The sequence below is a fragment of the Amphiura filiformis genome, chromosome 17, assembly GCF_039555335.1.
Source record: "Amphiura filiformis chromosome 17, Afil_fr2py, whole genome shotgun sequence".
In the NCBI taxonomy this organism is placed as follows: Eukaryota; Metazoa; Echinodermata; class Ophiuroidea; order Amphilepidida; family Amphiuridae; genus Amphiura; species Amphiura filiformis.
Genome location: NC_092644.1, coordinates 6,519,775 through 6,545,998, shown reverse-complemented (window position 1 = coordinate 6,545,998; position 26,224 = coordinate 6,519,775). Strand labels below are relative to the sequence as shown.

General features: G+C 37.9%; 1 protein-coding gene across 1 annotated transcript in view; it reads left to right on the top strand.

The window, feature by feature from the left end:
* Positions 1-22,513, top strand: part of LOC140136879 (amine oxidase [flavin-containing] A-like) — a 31,497-nt gene extending 8,984 nt beyond the window's left edge. The window contains exons 3-12 of the mRNA XM_072158490.1: positions 1,410-1,497; positions 2,138-2,312; positions 3,095-3,209; positions 5,872-6,029; positions 7,757-7,937; positions 9,010-9,104; positions 18,087-18,260; positions 18,933-19,019; positions 19,972-20,063; positions 20,520-22,513. Coding sequence (XP_072014591.1) covers positions 1,410-1,497; positions 2,138-2,312; positions 3,095-3,209; positions 5,872-6,029; positions 7,757-7,937; positions 9,010-9,104; positions 18,087-18,260; positions 18,933-19,019; positions 19,972-20,063; positions 20,520-20,628 — 1,274 coding nt within the window. The 3' untranslated portion in view covers positions 20,629-22,513. The remainder of the gene's footprint in view (positions 1-1,409; positions 1,498-2,137; positions 2,313-3,094; positions 3,210-5,871; positions 6,030-7,756; positions 7,938-9,009; positions 9,105-18,086; positions 18,261-18,932; positions 19,020-19,971; positions 20,064-20,519) is intronic.
* The last annotated feature ends 3,711 nt before the right edge of the window (positions 22,514-26,224 follow it).

The following is a 26,224-nucleotide window of genomic DNA, read 5'->3' as shown; positions in this document are numbered from 1 at the left end:
CTAATTAAATTTTCCTCCATGAATGGCTGAATGCAGTAGGCTTATCACTATACATTAGGCCAAAAAATGGTTGTGTTGCCCTCAGCGACCGGCCCTAAATCAAGGTCACAGGGTTGTTTTTATGATGATTTTTACAGATATGTTCAAAAAAATCAATATTTTTCACTTCAAATTAATATTTTATTGAAAGACTAGTCGTAAATTGATTTTCTAACAAGTATCCAGTAAAAAAAAGCTGAAGGTTAAAAAAAAACCCCAACTTTTCCATTTTTCCCACTTGAGGGCAACAATACAATTTAGGCCCCCCTATATAACTTGCTAAAGGAGACTTGTAATAAAGAAGTTACTAATACTGGGATGATTTAAAGAATAATGTAGACCTACATAATGTGACCAGCGTATTAATTATTATTTGCACCCATTTAAGGGGGTACTACACCCCTGCCGAATTTTGTGCCTATTTTTGCATTTTTCTCAATAGCGCATTGGTGACAAGTAAGATATGTATATTATAGGGGCAAGGACTACAACTACTGCACTTGAAATTTTATTTCAACGCAGACAACAGTTGTCGAGTTACAGTCAAAAATGAGGGAAATCCAATATTTGATTAATAAATCAATAACTACTTGCCTTGAGTTGCTGAATTTTCAGTGTAGTAGGTGTAGTCCTTGCCCCTATAATATACATTTCTTACTTGTCACCAATCCGCTATAATTTTTGAGAAAAATGCACAAATATGCACAAAATTGGCCAGGGGTGTAGTACCCCCTTAACATGTTTAAATGGTCAAAATCCATTTAAATGGGACAAACTCGCGCAATATGCTAAACCTATTATACCCTAAACCCTTAGTGGTATTGCGGCCGACCCATTATGGTTACAAAAAGAATTAGGAAGGGAAGGCACTGGTCATTGGATGGACACCAGTTCATGGTCTTTTAGGTGACACATTTGACTCAAAACAGGGGTTCAATATAGTGACAAGGTCTAAAAAAGTGAGTTTTTAAGTGAGAGGCTAGGGAAAGTTGATCAAAAAAGAGAATATTTCCGTGAGACTGGGAAAAAGTTTGGGTGAGTTGAAAAATGGGAGTCAATGCCGGGTCAACACCCCCGTCACCCATTTTTAATGAGTGCCCCCCCCCCCCCTCATATGTGACAATGAACCTGCATTCAACATGATACAAAATACGGTGCGTCCTGTGCGAAGACATTTGTAAAAAAATAATAAAACGCGATTCCAGATAACAAAATGGTCATATCTTCGCTTTGCACCATGCTACTCGGAGGTCCCGAGTTCTAATCCAAACCTTAAGTATATGTTGTTTTCACTGCATGCTCCTTCTCCCGTAAGAATTAATCACTGCAGCCAAGTATAAAATAACTTGTCGTGTTCAACCTGAATGCAGATCACATAGGTGGGCCAATAGTTTGCCGAGATATGAAAACTGCAGATGGAACCGGTGTTTTCGACCTAGGATCAGCAAGAGTAGGAACGTAAGTAATAAAATCGTAAATTGTAGAATAAATAGTATGAGAGAGAAGAAGTCAAGAAGAGAATATACATGTACAGGGAGGGAGGAAGGAAGGAAGGGAGGAAGGAAGGAAGGGACAGATAAAGACAACATTATAGAGAAAAATAATGATAGAGAATGCACGCATTTGTTTATTTTGGGCGAACTGCATTTCCGGAAAGCAATTTCTTAACTGCATGATGGTTATAGATGAGTTGACTTCTGACGTCAATGCCTGGCAGTATGCGCACGCATCATCACAATTTCCATTGTTTTTTGCCTGGCAGTATGCGCGCGCATCATATTTTGTTCAGGGCGCGTGTTTTTAAAACTCCCGCCACATCACAAGAAGGCTATTGAACAGTGTAGTGATTGCATGGGGTTCTCTCAAGCATATCGATATACCAGTCCCTTGCCTTTGTTGATAAACATTGAGGTCAACTCATCTAAACGTGTGCATTGACGTTTCTGCAATAAGATGATGATGATGCTAATGATGATGATGATGATGATGATGATGATGATGATGATGATGACCGGTGGTTTGGTACACTTTGATCCGGTCACCACATCGCTCTAACATGTTTATAACAAATTCATGACTCGTATTTAAAATGTTGCAGTGCACAGACAGAGATGTTGGAGTTTATCAAAGAATTAGGTTTGGAGACCTATGAGCAATACGGGACAGGCAACAAGTTTTGGCAATTAGGTGATGGCAAGATGAAGAAGTGGTCGGGTAACATCCCACCTCTACCCTACACATCTCTCCTGGATCTTTTGAGATTTTTCAAAAAGGTACTTGGCCTATTAGGCATATAAGTTGCTTAAGACCAAACTGAAATGGTTATAACGTATACATATAGCCTATCTGAAACGTACTCATTCAACATTTCCGATATCTACATAACATTGTGTGCTTTCATGTAATGCACGTTCTTAAATCATGAATGACTCCTCTGCTAGTGATGAGGTTCGCTGGTACTATTAAGGTGCACTATCGAAACGTTTACTACACCCTAACCGTAACCATAATCGTGACCCTAAACCTTACACTATCCCGAACACCTACCTTAACCAAAACCCCAACTCGTTTGAAGTTTGAAGTTGTTTTATATCATATTTGAATGTGATAGGTGACAACTCTGACAACAGAGCAGGATCATTTGTGATGTTTTCAATAAAAATCAATCTGAAGTCGGTCATATTCAATTTTCAGTTTCTTATAGGATAGTAAAAAACATTAACAGAGCTGCATTTTGCAGAAAATCCCATTGAAATTGAACAATAAGTTCAACAGATATGAGCAATTAAAGAGTTTCCAAAACGAGAGGAAGCAAAAGGAAATATTTCCTTTGTTTGGCTATATCTCAAAATCAATATTTCCGATTCCGACTGATTTTGCTTGATCACATCACATTTTTAGTAAGAACAATAAGGGTTCCAACAGATTGCAGATGCTCCTGATATATAAACAGCTTTCACAATTTGTTATTTTAGAAATGAAAGGAGAAAAGGGGAAAGAAGCCAATGTTGTAGGCTTATCAAAGGTAATACTATTTTACGATTCTATTTCAAAGGTTGATAGTTTATCAAAGGAAGTAAATTTGGAGAACCCTGCAGCTTCCAAACATGCAGAAGAGTGGGATAAGACGACAATGGAGGAATTTCGGAAAAATGTACTATGGACAGAAGGTACGCAAACAGTTGCGGTAAAATATTTAATTTTAGTTAGTAGGGACATATTTTGGGTTTTTGTGACCGCTAGAGCAGAGGACGTATTGAGGGTTGATCCGTTCTTGGAGATAATTAGAATATAAGCTCATCCCTCCAGAAAGTTGTTTGTAAAAGTGTTTAAGGGTGGTCTTAACCCTGGAATTATGGAAATTCTTGGGCCTTATAACTGCTAAATTGTTGGTCTAAAGTATATAAAAGTATACATATTTAGAGTGGTAAAGACGTGATAAATTCATCTGTGAGGTAAAATTTGGGCCAAAATGCTCATTTTTTGCCCCAAATCCCAAAATATATTGTGTTTTTTGTCCCACATTTTTTCATTCAACGTAACAAAAAAATTCTTGGGCCAAAAAAGTCTTTGCCATTCTAAATATGTATACTTAGACCAACAACTGAGCAGTTATGAGGCCCGAAAGTTTCCATATTCCAGGGTTAAGACCAATGACCCTTAATTAGTCTAATGAGATTCATCCATTAAATTTGTGTATGCTCCTTTATTTCTTTTATTTATTAATTAATTGATTTCTTAGAGGCGTGCTTGCTTTAAATGGTTGATTTCGGCTATTTTTACGTGATTCTTGCTTGGTTTTGATCTTCTCTATCTGTCCGTCAGAAACGGACGCGTGTAATGCTACTTTGATTTTACAGATCAACTTATCAACAGATCAGATATACACCAGGCACAAAAAGAAACTCGTCATTTATAGTCATCCTTGTTGTTCAATAACTTGATAATTTTGGATTATTCTGAAATATACATTTTGTTAATTGGACTTTTTTTTCTCATTTGACACCCTGTTCGTGAACATTGAGCAAGAATTGACCAAGATATGCGCCTCCAAACTCTCAAACCCCAAAATGAAAAGTTGCAATTTTAACGATTCAATTGTGCCTGTTACACTGTGTGCTTTATTGATTGGCCCGTGGTGCTTGTGTGCAATACAACGATGCGTTCCCATTGAAAATCGTTGAAAATGCAACTTTTGATTTTGGGGTTTGAGGCTTTGGAGGCGCATATCTTGGTCAATTCTTGTTCGTTTTTCACGACCAGGGTGTCAAATGAGAAAGCAAAGTCCAATTAACAAAATGTTTATTTCAGAATAATCCAAAATTATCAAGTTATTGAACAGCAAGGATGAATATAACTGACGAGTTTCTTTTTGTGCCTGGTGTATATACATAACATCATGTTGTATTTACATTAAATCAATTTATTTAACTAACAAATACGTGTCTGGTTGAGTTCAAGGTCGAAACACATTGTACTATACTTAGAAGGTGAACTTTGGTTCAAGATTAACATGGTATATCAGTACATACTGATTAATATTAAACATCTCACATTGGGAAATATATTTTGCAACTTATTTGCGACGGTTGCGTCCCAACACTGGGTTTTGTGTGACTGGTCAAGTTCAGACTAACTGTGTGCAACAATGTTTCAAAAATGTTTTTTTTTAAGTGCTCTCCTCCCTCCTCTTACGTCCGCCTACTTTTCTTCTTCGTCTTTCGTTCATTGCGGAGTAAGCTCTCACGCCACACTGTCAGACATAAAAGTTATTAGCGAGTGCAAGCAGGAATGATTACGCAAATAACTGGACCCCCTATATTTATTCTTCCCCTTTATCAAATATTTCAAAGTGTAAAAACCGTGAATCAAATTTCTTTAGGTTTAGGTCAGATATTGGCCTGGATATTGGTTGACTTGATTACTAGTATTACAAAACTAGTGATGTTGTCTGACAACGTGATGGTCAAGAAGACCTAAATCAGCGATTCACGAACATGAACTTGTGGTTCTGTAATCTGAAAATACTTTAGACATTTAACGATCAACTTTCGGCGTCGATTTTATCCAAAGGTTTTGTATTTAAATCAAAGGCGAATTAATCCAAAATGAGGAAACGAATCAATTAATGCTCTGCGTGCTAGTCCTTCCCTTCAACGGAAAAAGTTCCAATTTTTGAAATATTTTCTCAAAATATCAAAAGCTATCTTAAGAACTACTGAACCAATACTAGGCTTGTTTGTACTCATTTTAATGCATTTTTCATGCTGATTCCAAATATGGTCATGACAATTTACATTTGTGAAATTTTTGAATTTTAAAAAAAATTTGAAACTTGTCGTCTGCAGTCGACACCCGCGTGAAGAGAGTTAAAGAGGCGTGGGCCCGATTTTTCAAGTTATATAAGATAGTGGTCTTCCATTAAAACAATATGTTTCCAAATTATGTATTGCTCCAGTATTTTCGATATGAGTAGCAAAAACGTGTATAACGATTCCCCATAGGATATTACATAGGGGCCTACACTTACTTCCATTGTGGTTACCACAACTACGTTTTTGTTCACACTATTTAAACGAAAAATATCACGGTCATTTAATTTCAATGGGCCGGGGTAATGAGAAAAATATGAGCTTTCTTCTGATACCAAAATCTCAGTTTTGATGAAGAAAAATGAGGAACTAGGCTGTCGTTCGTGTCAAGGACATTTTTAATTGCTAATTTCTCGAGTAAACGAACTATCGTATAAGATTTCTGCACCATGAGTGTCAAAATAATGTCAAAATGAAAAGATGAATATTAATTGTGTGTTTTTTCGGGGAAAATTTTCAGTTGGACGTCAGACTGCAGACACTTTAACCGGCTCGTTTTTCTCCATGGATATAAAAGAACTGAAACTCATGTCGTATTTGTACGTCGTAGCATCTGATGGCGGCTGGGATAATCACAGTGATAAAGAAAGCAGCAGGAAACTTAACCTTAAAGTAAAGGTAAGAGGTGTTGTGTTCCCCAGGAGTACATTCTAGGCCCGTCAAATAGCAATATGATTTAGTTTGCACATTTTAGATACTTGGTCCTTGTCGTGCGCATTTCCCCAAATTAAGCATTAAATTTGCGATTCACACGAGCCGTGCAGACGCCCGTCTAACTATTCAAAACCACTCTCCTGTGATGGAGAACCTTACGACAGCATGTCGTATATTCGTACGAATGAACGGCAGTGCGACCTCACTAATATGGATTGCAAAGAGGGCTCAAAGTCTCGCCTAACATTAGGCACCTAACATTACACGTCCTAGATGCAAACTTGCACGTTCAAGATGCAAACTTGCACGTCCAAGATGCAAACTTGCACGTCCAAGATGCCATCTTGCACGTGGCAAGATACAGTCTTGGATATCCAAAGTGCAGTCTTGTACGTCCTATATGCAATTGTGCACATCGAAGATGCAGTATTGGACGTCCAAGATGCAATATTCCAAAGTGCAGTCTCGGACGTCCAAGATGCAGTTTTACACGTCCAAGATACAATCTTCATTGTCCAATAAGTAGTCTTGCATGCACGTCCCAAGATGCAGTTTTGCACGTCCGTCCAAAATGCAGTTTTACACGTTCACGATGCAATCTTTTAAATCCAAGATGGAATCTAGAACGTCAAGATGCAGTCTTACGCGTCCAAGATGCAGTCTTACGCGTCCAAGATGCAGTCTTACACGTCCAAGATGCAACCTTGCACGTCCAAGATGCAGTCTTACACATCCAAGATGCAATGTTGAACGTCCAAGATGAAATCTTGAACGTCCAAGATGAAATCTTGACATCCAAGATACAATCTCCAACATCCAAGATGAAATCTTAAACGTCCAAGATGCATTCTTGAACATCCAAGACTAAATCCTAATCCTTTAGTTAGTCCTAACTAGCAATAAAAGTCAAATTTTAATATTTAGCCAATTGTTGGAAATAAGGGCCAAAAACATGCGTTTTTTGGGTGTTTTTCGTATGCTGTGACAATCAAGCCCAAACTTACAATATTGTAAGTCCAAGATGCAATCTAGAATGTCAAGATGCAGTCTTACACGTCCAAGATGCAACCTTGCACGTCCAAGATGCAGTCTTACACGTCCAAGATGCAATCTTGATCGTCCAAGATGCAATCTTGATCGTCCAAGATGAAATCTTGACGTCCAAGATGAAATCTTGAATGTCCAAGATGAAATCTTGAATATCCAAGATGAAATCTTAAACGTCCAAGATGTAATCTCGCATGTCCAAAATATAGTCTTTCTTTCATTGCGGAGTTAACTCTCCCACCAAACTGTCAGACACATAAGTAGTTCGCGAGCGCGAACCGGAATAATTACGCAAATCACTGACCCCCCCATTTATTTTCCTTTTCAAATTTCAAATCTTGGGTTACGTTCATTTATATGTGCGTTGTGACATCAATATTAGGATCATTGCAACAAATCAGGTGTTTTCATGCGCAGAAAGCAATTCTGTTTATAATGCATATCACACATTTGGAATGATTCTGTGGTTTATTTAATACAGGGATAATTACTTTTTTGATGTGTTAATATTGTATCTACATGCGAGTATATGTTATATGTCATGTATGTGATTCTTAGTAAAGTGTGGATGCGTGTTGTATGATATTAATTAATCGTTTTGTCAGTAAGGTAGCATTGATTACTCGGTATATTTTAAATAACAGGGTGGCTTCGGAAAAGTATGCACTGAACTTGTGCAGAAAATTAGCGAATCTAGTGTTTTGAAGAATGAATCTGTTACCAGCATCGCACTGGATGGTGAAAAAAGCGCCGTCGTCAAAACGTCGTCTGGCAAAGAATTTACTGCAAAACGAGTCATATGTGCTGCAGCAATAAACCACGTGGGTAAGTATATGACACCCCCCCCCCCCCTGCACCGGGCCCCAAACTCACACTGTGATACACCAGACGGGTAGATGGGGAGCTTGGAGGTTCACCCGCTGGCTCGAAAAAAATGTACAAATTTGTGATGTGCATCTTACTTAAGTCATTATGATAAAGCCTATTTTGGCCCATTGTAGCATATTACCATGATATTACATTGCAATTTTTCGCATACTTTTGTCCTGGTAAAAAAAAACCCAACAAAAACAAAGCGCGGTGATTTATAGTGCGCTATAACTCTCAATCCTCGGCACACAAGAACTATACGGTCCACAACTTATAAGTTCACCCCTAATACTTTTTAGAATAAGTCAAAAAATATTTTACGAAATGTAAAAATGTAAAAAGACATGTATAGCCCTATTTGTTTTACACGTGTGGACCAATTTATAGCATCACACTCACACGTTCAGTCACAATGGTTAAGTAAGAAAAGAGACCGTTTTAAAAGTGGCACCTGAGTCCATAGCCGTCAGGTTTTCTTTAACAAACACATGAATAGACCTGGCCTACTGTATTGTTTGAGAGCTGACTCCTATGGACTCAGATGCAACTTTTAACACTGTTTAAAACGGTATCTTCTTTTTACATAATGAACCATTGCATTGTCACTGAACGCAATGACGTGTGACGCTATAATTTGGTCCATATGTGTAAAACAAATACGGCTACCCATATCTTTTTACACGTTCGTCAAATATTTTTCGATTTATGTTAAAAAGTATTTAGGGGGAACTTATAAGTTGTGGACCCTATATTTTACCAGTGTTATACACACACAATTGACCTTTTCGGTATTTCCCATAAGCCTTTGCGGGTAGTCCTGAGATGTCGTCATTTGACATCACGCCGATGCGCACATCGTTTAGCGAACATCGTTGCGATGTGCGCATCGGCATGATGACATCACAGGTACCCGTAAAGGCTTATGGGATTTACCGAAAAGGTCAGTTACACGCACCTACCCGTCTCTTATCGAAATATGACCAATCGATGATCGTTAATAATACTTTGTGTGATGCATTCTATTCAGGTGGCATACAATTTGACCCACCACTGAAGATTGAACGAGCAGCAGCTTTCCCCAAGGTTATTCCTATGATCAACTGCGCACTTACATACAGCACTGTGAGTATTATATCACCGAAAAGGTGCAACTTGTTGTAACTCGTTTGTCTGGGCGTTTTGACCCGCCGGGCGCACCCTCAGGAAAGAGGAGTTAATCTCCAAGGGGTTAAGCCCTTGTAGGACAACCAAAGAACCCTTGTAGCACTATTATAGACACTCTCCCTCGACTGAATGACAACCAAAGTAGCACTATAGGCACTTTCCCTTGACTGAATGACAACCAAAGAACCCTTGCAGCACTAGAGGCACTTTCCCTTGACTGAATGACAACCAAAGAACCCTTGTTGCATTAGAGGCACTTTCCCTCGACTGAATGACAACCAAAGAACCCTTGCAGCACTAGAGGCACTTTCCCTCGACTGAATGACAACCAAAGAACCCTTGTTGCATTAGAGGCACTTTCCCTCGACTGAATGACAACCAAAGAACCCTTGCAGCACTAGAGGCACTTTCCCTCGACTGAATGACAACCAAAGAACCCTTGCAGCACTAGAGGCACTTTCCCTCGACTGAATGACAACCAAAGAACCCTTGTTGCACTAGAGGCACTTTCCCTTGACTGAATGACAACCAAAGAACCCTTGTAGCACTATTATAGGCACTCTCCCTTGACTGAATGACAACCAAAGAACCCTTGCAGCACTAGAGGCACTTTCCCTCGACTGAATGACAACCAAAGATCCTTTGTTGCACTAGAGGCACTTTCCCTTGACTGAATGACAACCAAAGAACCCTTGTTGCATTAGAGGCACTTTCCCTCGACTGAATGACAACCAAAGAGCCCTTGTTGCATTAGAGGCACTTTCCCTCGACTGAATGACAACCAAAGAACCCTTGTTGCATTAGAGGCACTTTCCCTCGACTGAATGACAACCAAAGAACCCTTGTTGCATTAGAGGCACTTTCCCTCGACTGAATGACAACCAAAGAACCCTTGCAGCACTAGAGGCACTTTCCTCGACTGAATGACAACCAAAGAACCCTTGTTGCACTAGAGGCACTTTCCCTTGACTGAATGACAACCAAAGAACCCTTGTTGCATTAGAGGCACTTTCCCTCGACTGAATGACAACCAAAGAACCCTTGTTGCATTAGAGGCACTTTCCCTTGACTGAATGACAACCAAAGAACCCTTGTTGCATTAGAGGCACTTTCCCTCGACTGAATGACAACCAAAGAACCCTTGTTGCATTAGAGGCACTTTCCCTCGACTGAATGACAACCAAAGAACCCTTGCAGCACTAGAGGCACTTTCCCTCGACTGAATGACAACCAAAGAACCCTTGTTGCACTAGAGGCACTTTCCCTTGACTGAATGACAACCAAAGAACCCTTGTTGCATTAGAGGCACTTTCCCTCGACTGAATGACAACCAAAGAACCCTTGTTGCATTAGAGGCACTTTCCCTTGACTGAATGACAACCAAAGAACCCTTGCAGCACTAGAGGCACTTTCCCTCGACTGAATGACAACCAAAGAACCCTTGTTGCATTAGAGGCACTTTCCCTCGACTGAATGACAACCAAAGATCCTTTGTTGCACTAGAGGCACTTTCCTTGACTGAATGACAACCAAAGAACCCTTGTTGCATTAGAGGCATTTTCCTCGACTGAATGACAACCAAAGAGCCCTTGTTGCATTAGAGGCACTTTCCCTCGACTGAATGACAACCAAAGAACCCTTGTTGCATTAGAGGCACTTTCCCTCGACTGAATGACAACCAAAGAACCCTTGTTGCACTAGAGGCACTTTCCCTTGACTGAATGACAACCAAAGAACCCTTGCAGCACTAGAGGCACTTTCCCTCGACTGAATGACAACCAAAGAACCCTTGTTGCATTAGAGGCACTTGAATGACAACCAAAGATCCTTTGTTGCACTAGAGGCACTTTCCCTTGACTGAATGACAACCAAAGAACCCTTGTTGCATTAGAGGCATTTTCCCTCGACTGAATGACAACCAAAGAGCCCTTGTTGCATTAGAGGCACTTTCCCTCGACTGAATGACAACCAAAGAACCCTTGTTGCATTAGAGGCACTTTCCCTCGACTGAATGACAACCAAAGAACCCTTGTTGCATTAGAGGCATTTTCCCTCGACTGAATGACAACCAAAGAGCCCTTGTTGCACTAGAGGCATTTTCCCTCGACTGAATGACAACCAAAGAACCCTTGTTGCATTAGAGGCACTTTCCCTCGACTGAATGACAACCAAAGAACCCTTGTTGCATTAGAGGCACTTTCCCTTGACTGAATGACAACCAAAGAACCCTTGTTGCATTAGAGGCACTTTCCCTCGACTGAATGACAACCAAAGAACCCTTGTTGCATTAGAGGCACTTTCCCTCGACTGAATGACAACCAAAGAACCCTTGTTGCATTAGAGGCACTTTCCCTCGACTGAATGACAACCAAAGAGCCCTTGTTGCACTAGAGGCCCGCCGCTCAGCCCTTCTACCACCAGAACTATGGCCGCGCACTAGAGGCACTTTCCCTTGACTGAATGACAACCAAAGAACCCTTGTTGCATTAGAGGCATTTTCCCTCGACTGAATGACAACCAAAGAACCCTTGTTGCATTAGAGGCACTTTCCCTCGACTGAATGACAACCAAAGAACCCTTGTTGCATTAGAGGCACTTTCCCTCGACTGAATGACAACCAAAGATCCTTTGTTGCACTAGAGGCACTTTCCCTTGACTGAATGACAACCAAAGAACCCTTGTTGCATTAGAGGCATTTTCCCTCGACTGAATGACAACCAAAGAACCCTTGTTGCACTAGAGGCACTTTCCCTCGACTGAATGACAACCAAAGAACCATTGTAGCACTATAGACACCCAGCAAACACAAAAACGTTTTAAAAACGTTTTAAATAAGTTATATTTTGGCTTTTGGTTTAGGTAAAAACGTTTTAATAACATTAAAATACCGGGTTATATAAAGGTCATGATAACGTTTTAAAACGTTTTGTATGAAAGCACACTACAACAATATTTTTAAATGTTTTCAAAAAATGTTATTGTAAACTATTTTTGCAAACATTTTTGCTAAATATTGTGTCAATACTTAAATAACATTATGTTAAAATATTTGAACCAAGCACACACAGAAATGTTCTTAAAATGTTTTTTTCATGAAAACGTTTTTAAAACGTTATTGAAAATATTTTGAGCAAACATTTTTCGCAAAATATTTTTTCAACCCCAAAATAACATTCTGTTTAGAATGTTTTGTATCAAGTTTTCAAGAATGTTTTTGGAATGTTATTAAAACGTTTTCATACCCTTTATATAACCCGACATTTAAACGTTTTCTGTAAAACATTTTTGTTTTCTTGACAGTAGATTATCAAAAAATGTTTTTTAAGGTTATGAAAACGTTTTATACTCTTAATATACCCTTTATATAACCCGACATTTAAACGTTTTCTGACAACCTTTTATAACCTTTTGTGTTTGCTGGGCACTTTCCCTCGACTGAATGACAACCAACGGTATCGCAAAAAGTAAAGTTAAGTACATTGTACATACTTAACTTTACTTTTTGCAATGCGGTATTTTGCAGTATGATGCGATGCAGTGCGGTAACGTACCGCATGGCAACGCAATTGCGGCGTAGTATGAACGGACCTTTAGTCAGTGTTGATATAAAATTTTATGTGTAGCATGACTAACTCACGGGATGGCTATAACAAGAATTCGCGGAAATAAATGCATGGCAAATAAATAGACGTCTACATAATTACACGATCCCTCGAGTATTTGGACATGTATGCATTATAATTTATATAGTGCTCATAATGGTGAACCAGAGGTGTTGTCTGAATGGCAGCATTCGTCGTATATAATTGAAAAGAGTTTAATGACAACATATTTGTGACGTGGTATATCAAAACATAGTTAAAATCTACTTTTTGCAATGCGGTATTTTGCAGTATGATGCGATGCAGTGCGGTAACGTACCGCATGGCAACGCAATTGCGGCGTAGTATGAACGGACCTTCAGTCAGTGTTGATATAAAATTTTATGTGTAGCATGACTAACTCACGGGATGGCTATAACAAGAATTCGCGGAAATAAATGCATGGCAAATAAATAGACGTCTACATAATTACACGATCCCTCGAGTATTTGGACATGTATGCATTATATAGTGCTCATAATGGTGAACCAGAGGTGTTGTCTGAATGGCAGCATTCGTCGTATATAATTGAAAAGAGTTTAATGACAACATATTTGTGACGTGGTATATCAAAACATAGTTAAAATCTATGATCAAAAGGAGACACTTTTGGGCAGGATCGTAAATGGAGGAATAGCCAAAAATCTGCCCGGGGTGATTTTTTTCACCATTTGTTTGGGGTTGTTGCAAATTTGTGATGTTCAAATTATTGTCTGATAGTTTCAGACCGGAATATAACTGGCATCTTGTATTTTTTTTTCAGACATTTTTAAAGGTCATTCCTACTCTCAACATTGTCAATAATATTTTTAAAGGCCGATAGCTCAATTTTATAACAATACTATAACTTACGAACTCATTATCTTCGCTTACGAATGTCCGATTTCATTGGGGAAAACGGCATTGTGGAGCAAAATATCTCTATATTTAAGATATATAAATCACTCAAATTGATAATCTGCGCAAAAGTGTCTTTTTTGTTGTTGATATGACGCGTCACATTTTTCATTAAAAAATTCCCCCCCCCCCCCCCCCCCCCCCCACAGAACCACAGATTAACAAAATGTCTAACTTCTTTGAAATTTCTGACAAAGTATACCGTTTATCCTGACAATTCTGTATACGCTGTGGGTATGTTACCATGGTTACTAGTGAGTGAATTCTGTGATTGACCAGAAGGCCACGTGTTGGGTGGGAGGCAATTGTAATTATTGTGTTTTTGAGATTAATGAAAAATGTCGCGTGAAAGGATGTACACAACACGTGAACGTGTTGTTTGTTAGGTTTTAAAAGCTATATTTTTTCAATTATTTCGTTTATTTGACTGTGTGCTTTAAAAGAACCGCAATATATTTGTCCCGTCTTTTTGCCCCATCAACATCTATACCTCCGGAAAAGTTCAGATGATTAGCATTATATAAGTGATTTTAAACTGCCCGAGCGGGAGTTGAACAGTATTTTTGTGGGATATGAAAGCACATCCGACACATCAAATTACATTAATCGAGGAATGTCTTTCTTATATCAAATTATTATGGGTTCATACCACGTACTAAATCCGCCTGTGAATCGGTTTCCGGAAAAGTGTATAACGCTCATGATAGTCCCAACTTTGCATCAAAATTGTGCAAAATTGATACAATATTTACAATTTTCGTGTTGAAAATTGTGCTTTACTAGAATTTGAAAAGAAAACGGGGACTTTGATGTGTTATGAAATATGCTTTTCTGAAATGAATGGTGATTATACTCTGATCAGCCATCATCAGCCGTTCGGCGGGAAATTTTGGTCTTTTACCACTACGACGAAAAGTCATGCACGTTTAAAGGTCCGTAACCCGATCGACAGCATCATTCCCCCGATTTTTTTCATTGTTGATGAGGTTTTGGTATCACATAATAGATACTATTTTTCTCATTACTATCCTGAAATTTGACGCTCCAAGTCAATGTATTTCCGGAGAAATCATGAAACACAGCGGTTTTTACAGGTTACCAGTTGTTCGCATTTTACACGACACGGGAGTTTTGGGTAGTCATAGAATGAAATCGGAATAGATTCGGAAGACTTCACCCCAGTACCAATTCGTCCGCAAAAATACATCAAATAGGCCCCCTAATGTCAAACTATAGATGTCGCTATAATGATATAAAACAAAAAACATAAATAAAGAAATACATAAGAGGCGAAATAAATAAGGAAACATGACCTATATTGTCAAGCATGATACGAGGAATATGAAAAAAATTATGAGAGCACCTCCCCCCCATTAGAAAATTAGTTAAAAAATAAAACAAAGAAAAATCATAAATATGTGAAAATGTGCATCATATAGCTAAAAATAAAGAAATAATTAAGCGAAGTAAATACAGCATGGGCTATCTTGTCAAGAATGATAAATGAGCGCAGTGATAGGCCCTATGTAATGTTTTTTAAGATTAATCAGTATGAATAGAGGGTATAAAAGTGTACAGGGGCGAGCCGGTTTTCAGTGCCAAGGCGAACACTTCCTGTTTCCACCGGGACATGCGCTCGGCCGTTGTTTCGGGATGCCTGACCAGAATGCAATTCACGCGTACCAGTGTATTGGCTTGCTAATATGCTAATTATTCACATTTATGCTGAAATTGTTCCCGTTTTCTCACATAGATTGATAAAGGGGACAATATTTGACATTGTGTGTAAGTTTGAAGAGAATCCATATCCTAAACCAATAGGGTTACCCCCCTTTAAGTGCTATAGTTGACCTGTCTGCTCTATATTTTGCGAGTTCAAGAAAGTAGACAAATTATAGGTCTTGAATTGGTAATTCGTAAATAGAATAAAATTATATTGATATTAATCCGCGATGTTATAAGGCCCGCAGATTACGAGCTGATCAAAGTTATAAATGGGTTCTGTTGCAATTAGTGGTGATTAAACCGCTTTATTTTTCTTAATTTGACTAGCCCACTAGTCTCAGGGTAAGACGATCCTTTTCGTCATTGCTTATAAATATGAAATAAATATTTGTATACGAACGTCATCCATCTCATCAGCCGCATTTACTTTGTAAACAACAAATGTGTATAAATTTGAATCGTGATACAAACACCGCTCATTTTCTTGTCTCGGATAGTTTATAATCAAATGTCACGTGTTAGGTGGGAATATCGTTTTGAATTCTCCGTACTGAGTGATCATTGCAAACAGGCAATAGTCGCGTGAATTTTAATCGCGCAACACGTGTGACTTTTTGTAGTTAAATAAAACATAATCGCAAAACAAATTGCTTGATAAAAGAATTACTCTGATTATTCAAAATACGTGGGCATTTTGATTTATGTTAAGTGTCTCTCCAGTTGTTATTGTCCCGCGTAATTGGTGAGGTTTTTTTAAAGGGCACGTGTAAGAATAGGCAACCATCGTCACTATACATATGTATCAATTTAAATGTCATTTTTCTTTTGCCCACCTTTTTACAAACCGGTTTAAAGGCCCATTCAGTGATCCCAGCGCAAGAGTACAAAAATTGTTTGTAAATTGCTTAAAAGTGAAGGGTAAGTCATTCAAATATTTGTCATTTGGTATTTTTGAAATGAAAATTTCGACAAAAAACGAAGAAAACAGCAGTATCAGTTGAAGTCCCATTCAAATACATGTAGCTAATTTATTACAGATTCATGTGAATGCCTTATTTTGTCTTAAATACGCGGCTTTCGGTTGAACCACTAGCAGGCTATGTTAGCACATCTACGACAATGATAAAGATACCAAAATCAGAATTTTGCTGATTTTTACGATCGTCCGGATGAGCAAATCACTGAATGGGCCTTTAAGTGAAATCACGAGGAGGACAAACTAGCATTTGCATATATACTGCAATTTGTAAAATGTTAAACACACTTTTGAAAAGGAAATAGGCAACATTCAATGGTTTGAGACACTAATGAAACCAAGTGATTTTTAGATCGACTAATAAGACTAATGTGACTAATCTAGGGTAATTTGATTGAATAGGAAATAAAAAAAATTCTATTAAAATATTCATGTAATATATGAAGAGCTTGTTTCCAAACCATGTTAAGTCTACAGCCGCATGTTTCTCATTTGCTTGTGTGATACAATCACAATTACTTTGACAAGTTTGACATTAGCAACAATGAGTTGTACCATCAACAAGCAATTATTTACCACAACAATGCTGCTTAACAATATGCAGACTATTGTTCTCATTTGGGAACCAAAGGCCTCACACAGTATTGTTACTGTGCATCCATCCACTGTTTGCTCTGTAATGATGCATCCAACTAAAATTACTATATCTATAGCATCGCAACCCATTGCAATTTCGCACAGGTAAATCAAAAACATGTGACTTAACATGGTTTGGAAACAAGCTCTTCATATGTTATAAATTATAGGGCACACCGACATCGCCCGGTTAATAATTACATGATACAGCAAAGACACTGAAATGAATACCCGGGATCGATACACGTGAATGTGCTGTGCACGATTTGATATTCAGACGATAAATCTTTGGATACCGGGATAGAAAATGATGAATATGTGACCGTACAGCACGAATGAGCCGTAAATGTCCTCAATTGTATTCTGAGTTACAGTGTAAAATGTGCATGAAGATCGTATTCATAGGTACCTCAATTTGGTGCTACGTGTACCTCATTTAATGAGATACACGTAGCACCAAATTGAAATACCTATGAATATGACCTTCATGCCCATTTTACACTGTAACTCAGAATACAATTGAGGACATTTACGGCTCATTCGTGCTGTACGGTCACATATCTCCTGTAATTTATTTAGTCTAAAGAAACCAGATTTTGTTCCTTGCACTTAAATATATGTGTTCAACGGATATGATAGTCGATATAGCTTGCGTCTTGAGAAAGAACCATTGCGTCTTGAACTCAAAAACTGACAAAAATTTTCTGATGTTATATGTGCCGAACTATAGCGCAGCGTATGCTAGCTGCACTCACTCGTGCAAGCAGTCTAAAAGCATATGACCATTGACCTCATCAATGGCGTATACATGCTCACTCACACACAGAGAGGTCAATTACCAGGCTATTATCAGTAGCCTTAGTCGGATGTCCCTCGGCTCATTATGCGTCTCAAACAAAGGTCGGAACAAAATGGCCATGCGTGGCTGTGGATGCGTGGCTGTGGCTTGTCATAACTTCTGAAAGTAGATCTTAAATCGTTGGCCCTAGGGTTATGTTGGTAAGATTTTTTTCAAATATAGAAAAAAACCAATTTGACCTTTATATTTTCTGCTACTTTTTACAGCCATTCTGGCGAGAAGATGGACTCGCTGGCGAGTTACTGAGCATGAGTGGCACGTTAAGTCTTCTAGCTCAGAATGACGACCATCCAGTTATCGGTGTGTTCGATCATAACAACTCAGATTCAAAGCCGGCTTTAATGGCCGTACTGGGTGCCCCAGGACTCCACAAGAAGACGGCAAGTATAATACATATGTTATATAAATATATCATATTTTATCATTATTTTGTCTGTTCATCATGTTCATATCATCTTGAAAGAGAAAAAGGCATCTTAATTCACTTGTGCTTTCTCAAACTATAGTCTATAATAATGTAGCTGAAATAGGCATATACGTAACTAAACATGAAAACAATTGGTAAGTTTTTAGCGGGTTCGCCGTCGGACAAGTTTGGAACGGTCAAGCTTTCGTCAGAAGTAGGCATAGCTCTGATTTCTGAAGAATGCCCCTTATCAACAGAGAACAAGCAGACCTCGCCTATCGGCTAATGTAAAAGGTTTGGTGGCTCTGAAAAGAGCCGTTCACTGAAGACTGTCCCTTATCAACAGAGAACAAGCAGGCCTCGCTTATTTGCTAATGCAAAAGGTTTGGTGGCTCTGAAAAAGCCGTTCACTGAAGACTGCCCCTTGACAACAGGGAACAAGCAGACTTCACCTATCTGCTCAATTTAAAGGTTTGGTGGCTCTGAAAAGAGCCGTTCAAACTGAAGAACGACCCTTGTCGACAGAAAACAAGCAGACCTCGCCTATCTGCTGATACAACTGCAGAGAGTTTGCAACAAAGTATTACGTTGGCCCGTACCTCTTCTGAAAAATCTTGTTTCTTGTCAATCAATGCTATTTTTGCAGGCTGACCAACGTAAAGGGATCCTATTGAATTATATGAAGGAACATTTTGGTGAGAAAGCCATGGAGCCACTTGACTACCAAGAATTGGTAAGTTCGTTATCACGGTCACACACCACAAAAGTCGATCCACTATGTTAATGTTTAAGTACATATTAAGGTCGATCCTTCATGTAATTATTTCGTGTAATCTAATCCTAACTCTAACCCTATAACCCTAACCCTAATCCTAACCCTAATCCTAACCCTAATCCTAACCCTAATCATATAACCCTTAACTAACCCTAACCCTAATTTCGTGTAAAATTACATGAAGGAATAACCCATATTGGTCAATAACCCATATTAAGTATAGATGGACTTTAAGTAAGCTTTTTGCACTTTTAGGCCTACACTTGTTTTGAATAAGGAAGACTAAATTTAAAGCTCTCGAATAAGTTTAAATTATGTTTCGGTTCTTATCGACTTTCATGTGCTTACTGATTGGATTATTATGTAGTAAATAGCTGTCCACTTTTGACGAGAGGTCAAATTTCAACGAGAAAATAGATTGATGAATGTTTTTAAGATACAAGATTAAGATGAACTCAAGCATATTTGCGTGATATATATATATTATGTTAAACAAATATCCAAAACAAGATTCGTAATCAAAAATAAAATAAAGTGTCCATCAAAGAAAATTACCCAAGGTTGCCGAATTCAACAGACATCATAACCCATTTCCAGATCAGGAAATATATTACCAGATTTGTCACAACCTTGCGATTTTCTCTGACTGATTATTTAAGGTGACACAATTGGGTGCAAGCTTGGTATGTGATCGTTTGGAACTTTAAAATATAAAATTTATGTCAAAATTTAATAATTTTCATATAATTTTGACGTCGACCATCTTTGATTTCAAACTCTCCAACTTTGATTCATTGCATTCGACATTCTGACACCCGGCTTTACGCCCTGATTACTTGTGTGTAAAATTGTCAGACTTATTAAATACACATGATACACTTTGATTTTTCTCAACGAATTATATTGCCAGATTTGGGATACTGACTACAGAGGTCCAGCGCCCAAGAGAGATGGCGTGAAACCATCGGAAGTATTGTCAGCATTGAGGACGCCACATGGATGGTAAGAATCGATCGGTGCTTTTTTTGGGGGGGGGGGGTTGTTTGTTCATTTCCCGCATAGCATGGATTGTGTCGTTTTGCTTGCGTGGTCAATGGTCAAATTACAACTTTCGAAGTGATCTTCAGCAAATTTAATGCTCTGCGTGCTAGCCATGCGCTTCAATGGAAAAAGTTCAAGTTTAGAAATATTTTCTCAAAATTTCAAGAGAGTAGGCTTATCTTAACTACTGAATGAATACTAGGCTTGTTTGTACTCATTTTAATGCATTTTTCATGCTGATTCCAAATATGGTCATGAAAATTTACATTTCTGAAAATTTTGAATTTCTTAAAAATTTTTGAAACTTGTCGTCTGCAGTCGACACCCGCGTGAATGAGAGTCAAAGAAAGACAAGTAGCCAGGTAGACGCACATGCGTCATTTTACTAACATGTTTGTGTCTTTTTTTCATTTTCAGCGTACACTGGGCTGGTTCTTACACAGCAACTTCGTGGAATGATTCGTTAGCCGGTGCCTTGCAAGCCGGTCAACGTGCAGCAAATGAAGTGGTTGCAGCAATGAAGTAAATTATTAGGACATTTGTGATGAGAAAGAAACCTTCCTAATTGCACACCCAGTGTTCACCATGCAGGGATCATACATTATCCAATTTATTTACATTCCATGTATATAAAAAGCAAGATTTTAAAATGAGTGTTCCTTCAAATTTTGAATGTTATTTAATAACATGAAACTTTGTGTTGAGGAAGCGAGTCCGTGTGTGCCTTATTAATTATCATGTGATTCGAACTAAAGACCTCACAGAACTATTAACCGTATTCACAATATTTAAAGGGCATTTCGTGATCCACAGCCTCACCCCCCCCCCCCACTTTTTTCAACAACAAAATTTTATACCACTGGAAACTTCTGGCTACATAATGTTTATGTACCAAACATTTTCTTGCAGATTAATTCGTTTAGCAAAAATATCGTCAAATTTGAATTTCGTTCTGGTATACCAGAACGAAATTACAACACTGGCCTATGGAGCAATGTAATACACATACTCATGCATAACTCGCAAACGCAAAATCGGAATCAACTGAAATTTTGGAAATTTCGTGGATATCTATACTGAAAAATGTCATGAAAAGAGGTTGCTAGGATCACGAAATCCTCCTTTAACATGGAAAGACTAGTTTCTCGGGGTGGTATTTGTACCGCATCTTGATACCCCATTCGTGCAATTTCGTTCAATATTAAGAACACAGCAGTATTTTTAAGGAAAACCCACATAATTTAAAAGTTGCACTTTAGCGATCAATGGGTATTACTAAACTCAAGCATCATGAGCATTGTGGCATGTAAAACATCTTTCATTATCTAAGCGCTGGGTTCAAATCTACACAATGTACTGCAACTTTTACATTCAGGGTTTTTTTCTTTAAACATACTGCTGTGTTGGCAACTATATACTGCAAGAATGAAAAAAGGAGAATTTAAGGGTGGGGCTTCAATTAATCAAACATTTTTACAGATCTTTAGACTTCACTCCAGTGTTTTATAGACCATCGTGGGAGTGGTAAAATATCGCCAAATGTGATATTTTGTGTGGATAATTTTGATATTATGTCCCTGAATTTGATAGAACAACTCTAATGGAAAAGTCGGTGCATAAATGATGTATCAGTATTCTAAACATTGACACCTTATTATTGAAGTAGCAAACTATCTATAAATTTCAGAATGCTCATAAAACATGAATTAATATAAAATTATATAATAATGTATTAGTATTTTTTTTATAAAGCTTTGCAATGATTAGCTTTTGTAACGTCAGAAGTTATTTGTTTTATACAGCAGATGATGAAAAGATTTTATAAGCTATTTTAGGTATCATTGAGTAGCTCGTTTATTTATAGGCATGGATATATATATATAAAGCTTAGAAGCAGTAATACGTATTTTATATAAGCAGCTTACCAACTAATGTAACTTAACAGACCTCAAAGAATACAAAATTGCGCAGCCTGTTTAATCATGAAGAAAATGAAGTGTGAGCATATCACCCCCGTCATATATGAGCTTCACTGGCTGCCTTTAGAATTTCGGATTCAGTATTTGTTAGCTGTTCTTGCTTTTCGGCACTTTGAAGATACGTTACCAACTTACCTGTCTGCTAAACTCTGCACTTACAAACCAGCTCGGTCACTTCGATCTTCTATGAAAGACTATTGAAATCTCCCCGTGTTATGTTTGCTTTCACAATAATTTTGTTGTTTTGTTAATTAATTCTCACAAATTTTTATAATTATGCTGATTTTAAGCTCTTTTATATTCAAGTTTTGTCTAAAATGTAAAGAACTATACTTTTATAAATTTATCATTAAAATGTGACAACTATCATGTCAAATGTATACGCTGTAATGATCTTGTGTGGATCCAGAATAAATATCCAAGTGCTTACAATTTTGTGTCCGATAGCATTAATACGCCAACTGACGCCATTATTGTCGTTAACTTTGATTTTACAATTTTACATTGAATTTTTTTTTATCTCAACAATGTTTAAAAATTACAGTAGCCGATTCTCTTTCAGTTTCGGGAATTGGCTTTACAGCTACATGGTTAAGGGGGTACTACACCCCTGCCCAATTTTGTGCCTATTTTTGCATTTTTCTCAAAATTTATAGCGCATTGGGGACAAGTAAGATATGTATATTATAGGGGCTAGGACTACAACTAATGCACTGGAAATTTTATTTCAGCACAGATAACAGTTGTGGAGTTACAGTCAAAAATGAGGGAAAACCAATATTTGATCAATAAATCAATTACTACTTGCTTTGAGTTGCTGAATTTTCAGTACAGTGTCCTTGCCCCTATAATATACATATCTTACTTGTCACCAATGTGCTATAATTTTTGAGAAAAAATTGGCCAGGGGTGTAGTACCCCCTTAACAGCATACATTTATGGCGTAGCCAGGGCTTACCCATTTACTGTGGGACATCCAGGCCCGCAGCCAGTATTTGTTTTGTGTGGGGGGTGCTGATTTTGAAAAGTGGACTTTTTTCCAAGGGGGGGCAATTTTGTGGAAAAGTGGACTTTCTTTCCCAAATTTGGACCTTTTTTGACCAAATTTTGGGGCTTATTGCATACTTTTGTAAATTAGCAAAACTAGCCCCCTAAATTTTGCACAAATAGTCCCCCCCCCCCCACCCCCACTGGCTACAGCTCTGGGGACATCTAATTTTTAACTAGTAACAAACGCACGGCGCATGCGCGAGCCGAGAAATTCAGTTTTGGTTTTGAAACGTAAACAAAGCTGAATATCAAAACGACTCCATGCAGAAAATCACTTCTTTTTATAAAACTAAGCAAAATTACAACAATTACTTTAGGGAATATAAACACCAAAGTCATATCTAGCACATATGTCAAAAAGAAATTGAAAATTCATCAGATAAGCGAGAAAGGGTCGAATTTTCGGTCAAAAAAATTTCGAAAAAATCATATTTTTTGGCCTTAAAACTTGGCCATAAAAATTCCCGTACACCACCAATTTCATGATTTTTGTCCTCAAAAATTAACTGAGTAATCCTCATAGTGTTTTCAAGTCAATTCCCCGGGAGACGGAGAAACGGACATATAGAAAAAAAGATATTTAATTTTATTTAATTTAATCCGTTGCAAACGTGTCGTACATGTGTAGGGACCGATTCTACAGCAAGCTTGAACTTCCCGGCTAGCGCATGCGCCCTGCGTTTGTTACTAGTTAATCTAATTTTGCTATATACATGAAATCAATTCAGACTTACAACATGTTGGATTTCGCAGTGGCAGATTCGAATCGCGTGCGCTAACCTAATCCCACGGGGCTTATACGCATGTGTAGAAGGGCGATTTGTCCGTACGCTGGCGCCGAAACAGAATAAACGCACTGATTCGAATCTGCAACTGCAAAATTTAACATGGCGTTACTCTCAACATTTTTTCTTTTAAACTTGAGACGAGACAAAATTATAGTTAATTTGGATATAGGCAGTATCGCCCGTGTGTGATACACGCGCGATCAAAGGCGGTGTATATGAAAGGCGCAGTCACTTCGTACACCGCCTTTGATCGCGCGTGTATCACAAGCGGGCAACATTTTCTCCATTGTCTTGAACATAGGCGGCGGAAGCAGGGGTTAGGACACCCCTAAATTTTTAGGTGGGTTCGACCCCCCCATCATAATAGAAGAAAAAGTAAAGCAATAATAATAGCCCTCTGCATCTTTTTAGCACGAAAAACGCAGTCGCTAGTCAAATCGGAACAACCAGCACCCCCACCCTAAATTTTGATGGTAATGGTCTGCCGCCACTGCCAATTGTCTCGAAGACGTTAAATGGACGTTATATACTGAGATGTGCAATTGAAGAGCTTATTTCCAAACCGTGTTAAGTCCACAACCCCATGTGTCTCATTTACTTGTGTGATATAATCACAATTACTTTGACAAGTTTAACATTAGCAACAGTGAGTTGTACCCTCTACAAGCTATTATTTACCATAACAATGCTGCATAACAATATGCAGACTAATGTTCTCATTTGGGAAACAAAGGCTCACACAGTATTATTACTATGCGTTTACTTTGTAATGGTGCATCCAACTGAAACTTAATACCTATATAGCCTTGCAATATCGCACAGGGAAATCAGATACATGGGTTTGTGGACTTAACACGGTTTGGAATTGTGTAACTTCTGATACCTGACCGGGGTAGGAATTGTATATGAAATGGACAATATTTTTTGATTAAGCAATAGTCAACACATTTCATCATTCATTCAAATGCTGAGATATCTTTATTTATATGGTAACTCTTATTAACAAAATATAAACATCGCAAGAAATTGGTAAGAAATTGTATTAACAATTGTTTCATCAATTAATATTTACACGGGTACCAAAAAGATTTAAAAATCGGTCAAACGCTATTTCATTTTCACTTTCAGGAGCATTTAAATTGTTGCAGTGTTATATATGCCCGTTTTTGTACAGTTTGTGTGTGTCTGTTTCCCGGGTCTGTTTTTGTTCCACAGGAACTATATGCCCAGATTGATCAAAACACCCAGTACCAGTTCTTAGCATATCCGCTGTTCGTATAACTCGCTTGGAGCGTTAATTATATGTGTGAGAAAGATACTAGTATTAGTAAAATGCTGTCTCTTGTATACTATGTCAAATATTTGCTTGGTTTAATAGTCATACAAGTGCATGAAGGCTAGGAGATGTAGCAGAGACATTTACCCCTGATTAATATGTAACAAGACATCTTATTGGTCTTACTGGATTTTGGGATGTGAAAAACAAACATTTTTTAACGTGTAAACTTTGTAACTTTGCCATGCAGAGATTCGGCTAAATTTATAAAATATCCATTATACTCTCCACGTACTTGCCATATCCTAAATTCACAACTGATAGATTTATAGTACTCTGTATATAAAACTTTGGTTGATAACCCACGTACTCTGCCCTAAATCTACATCTGGATTCTTATATACTGGTATAAGTATTGACTATCATCACAAATGTTACTTTTTCATGGTTTAAATGTATCCAAAGATTAGTAAAAGTAACATATATGTAAGTTAAATACCAGGTTTCCCGTTTTAACGGTGAAAATACGTTGAATATAATCCTGTAGTATGAAATTTTTAGGACATTTTTTTAATTAACATTTTCTGCCCGATATCTTCGATTGCCATGATAGTAGGGCGGATCCACTAGTTCTTTAACATCCACGAGATAGGCCGAGCGACTCAGGCTAAGCAGCAACTGTACGATTAAAAACGACGTTTCTTTCGCACTACGAATATGGCGTTGCCATTCGTCAGCTGAAGTGACTCATTTTTACGATCTGCGCAAGCTAATTACGCATCTTTATGCAACCAAGTTAAGAAAATTCGATTTTTGTCAGTTTTTGTTTTCAAAGCGCAGACTGGAAGTTCAAAGCGCAGATAGGAGCTTACCATATTCTTTCAACACATATATTCAACTGCAAGTCAAGCAATAGGTTTTTACAAATACTAAAAATAATGGGATATATTCAAGGAGTTGATATATATTCATACATTGAATATCAAAAGAATATACACCACCAGACCACCACGTGTAGTCGTTTTTCAT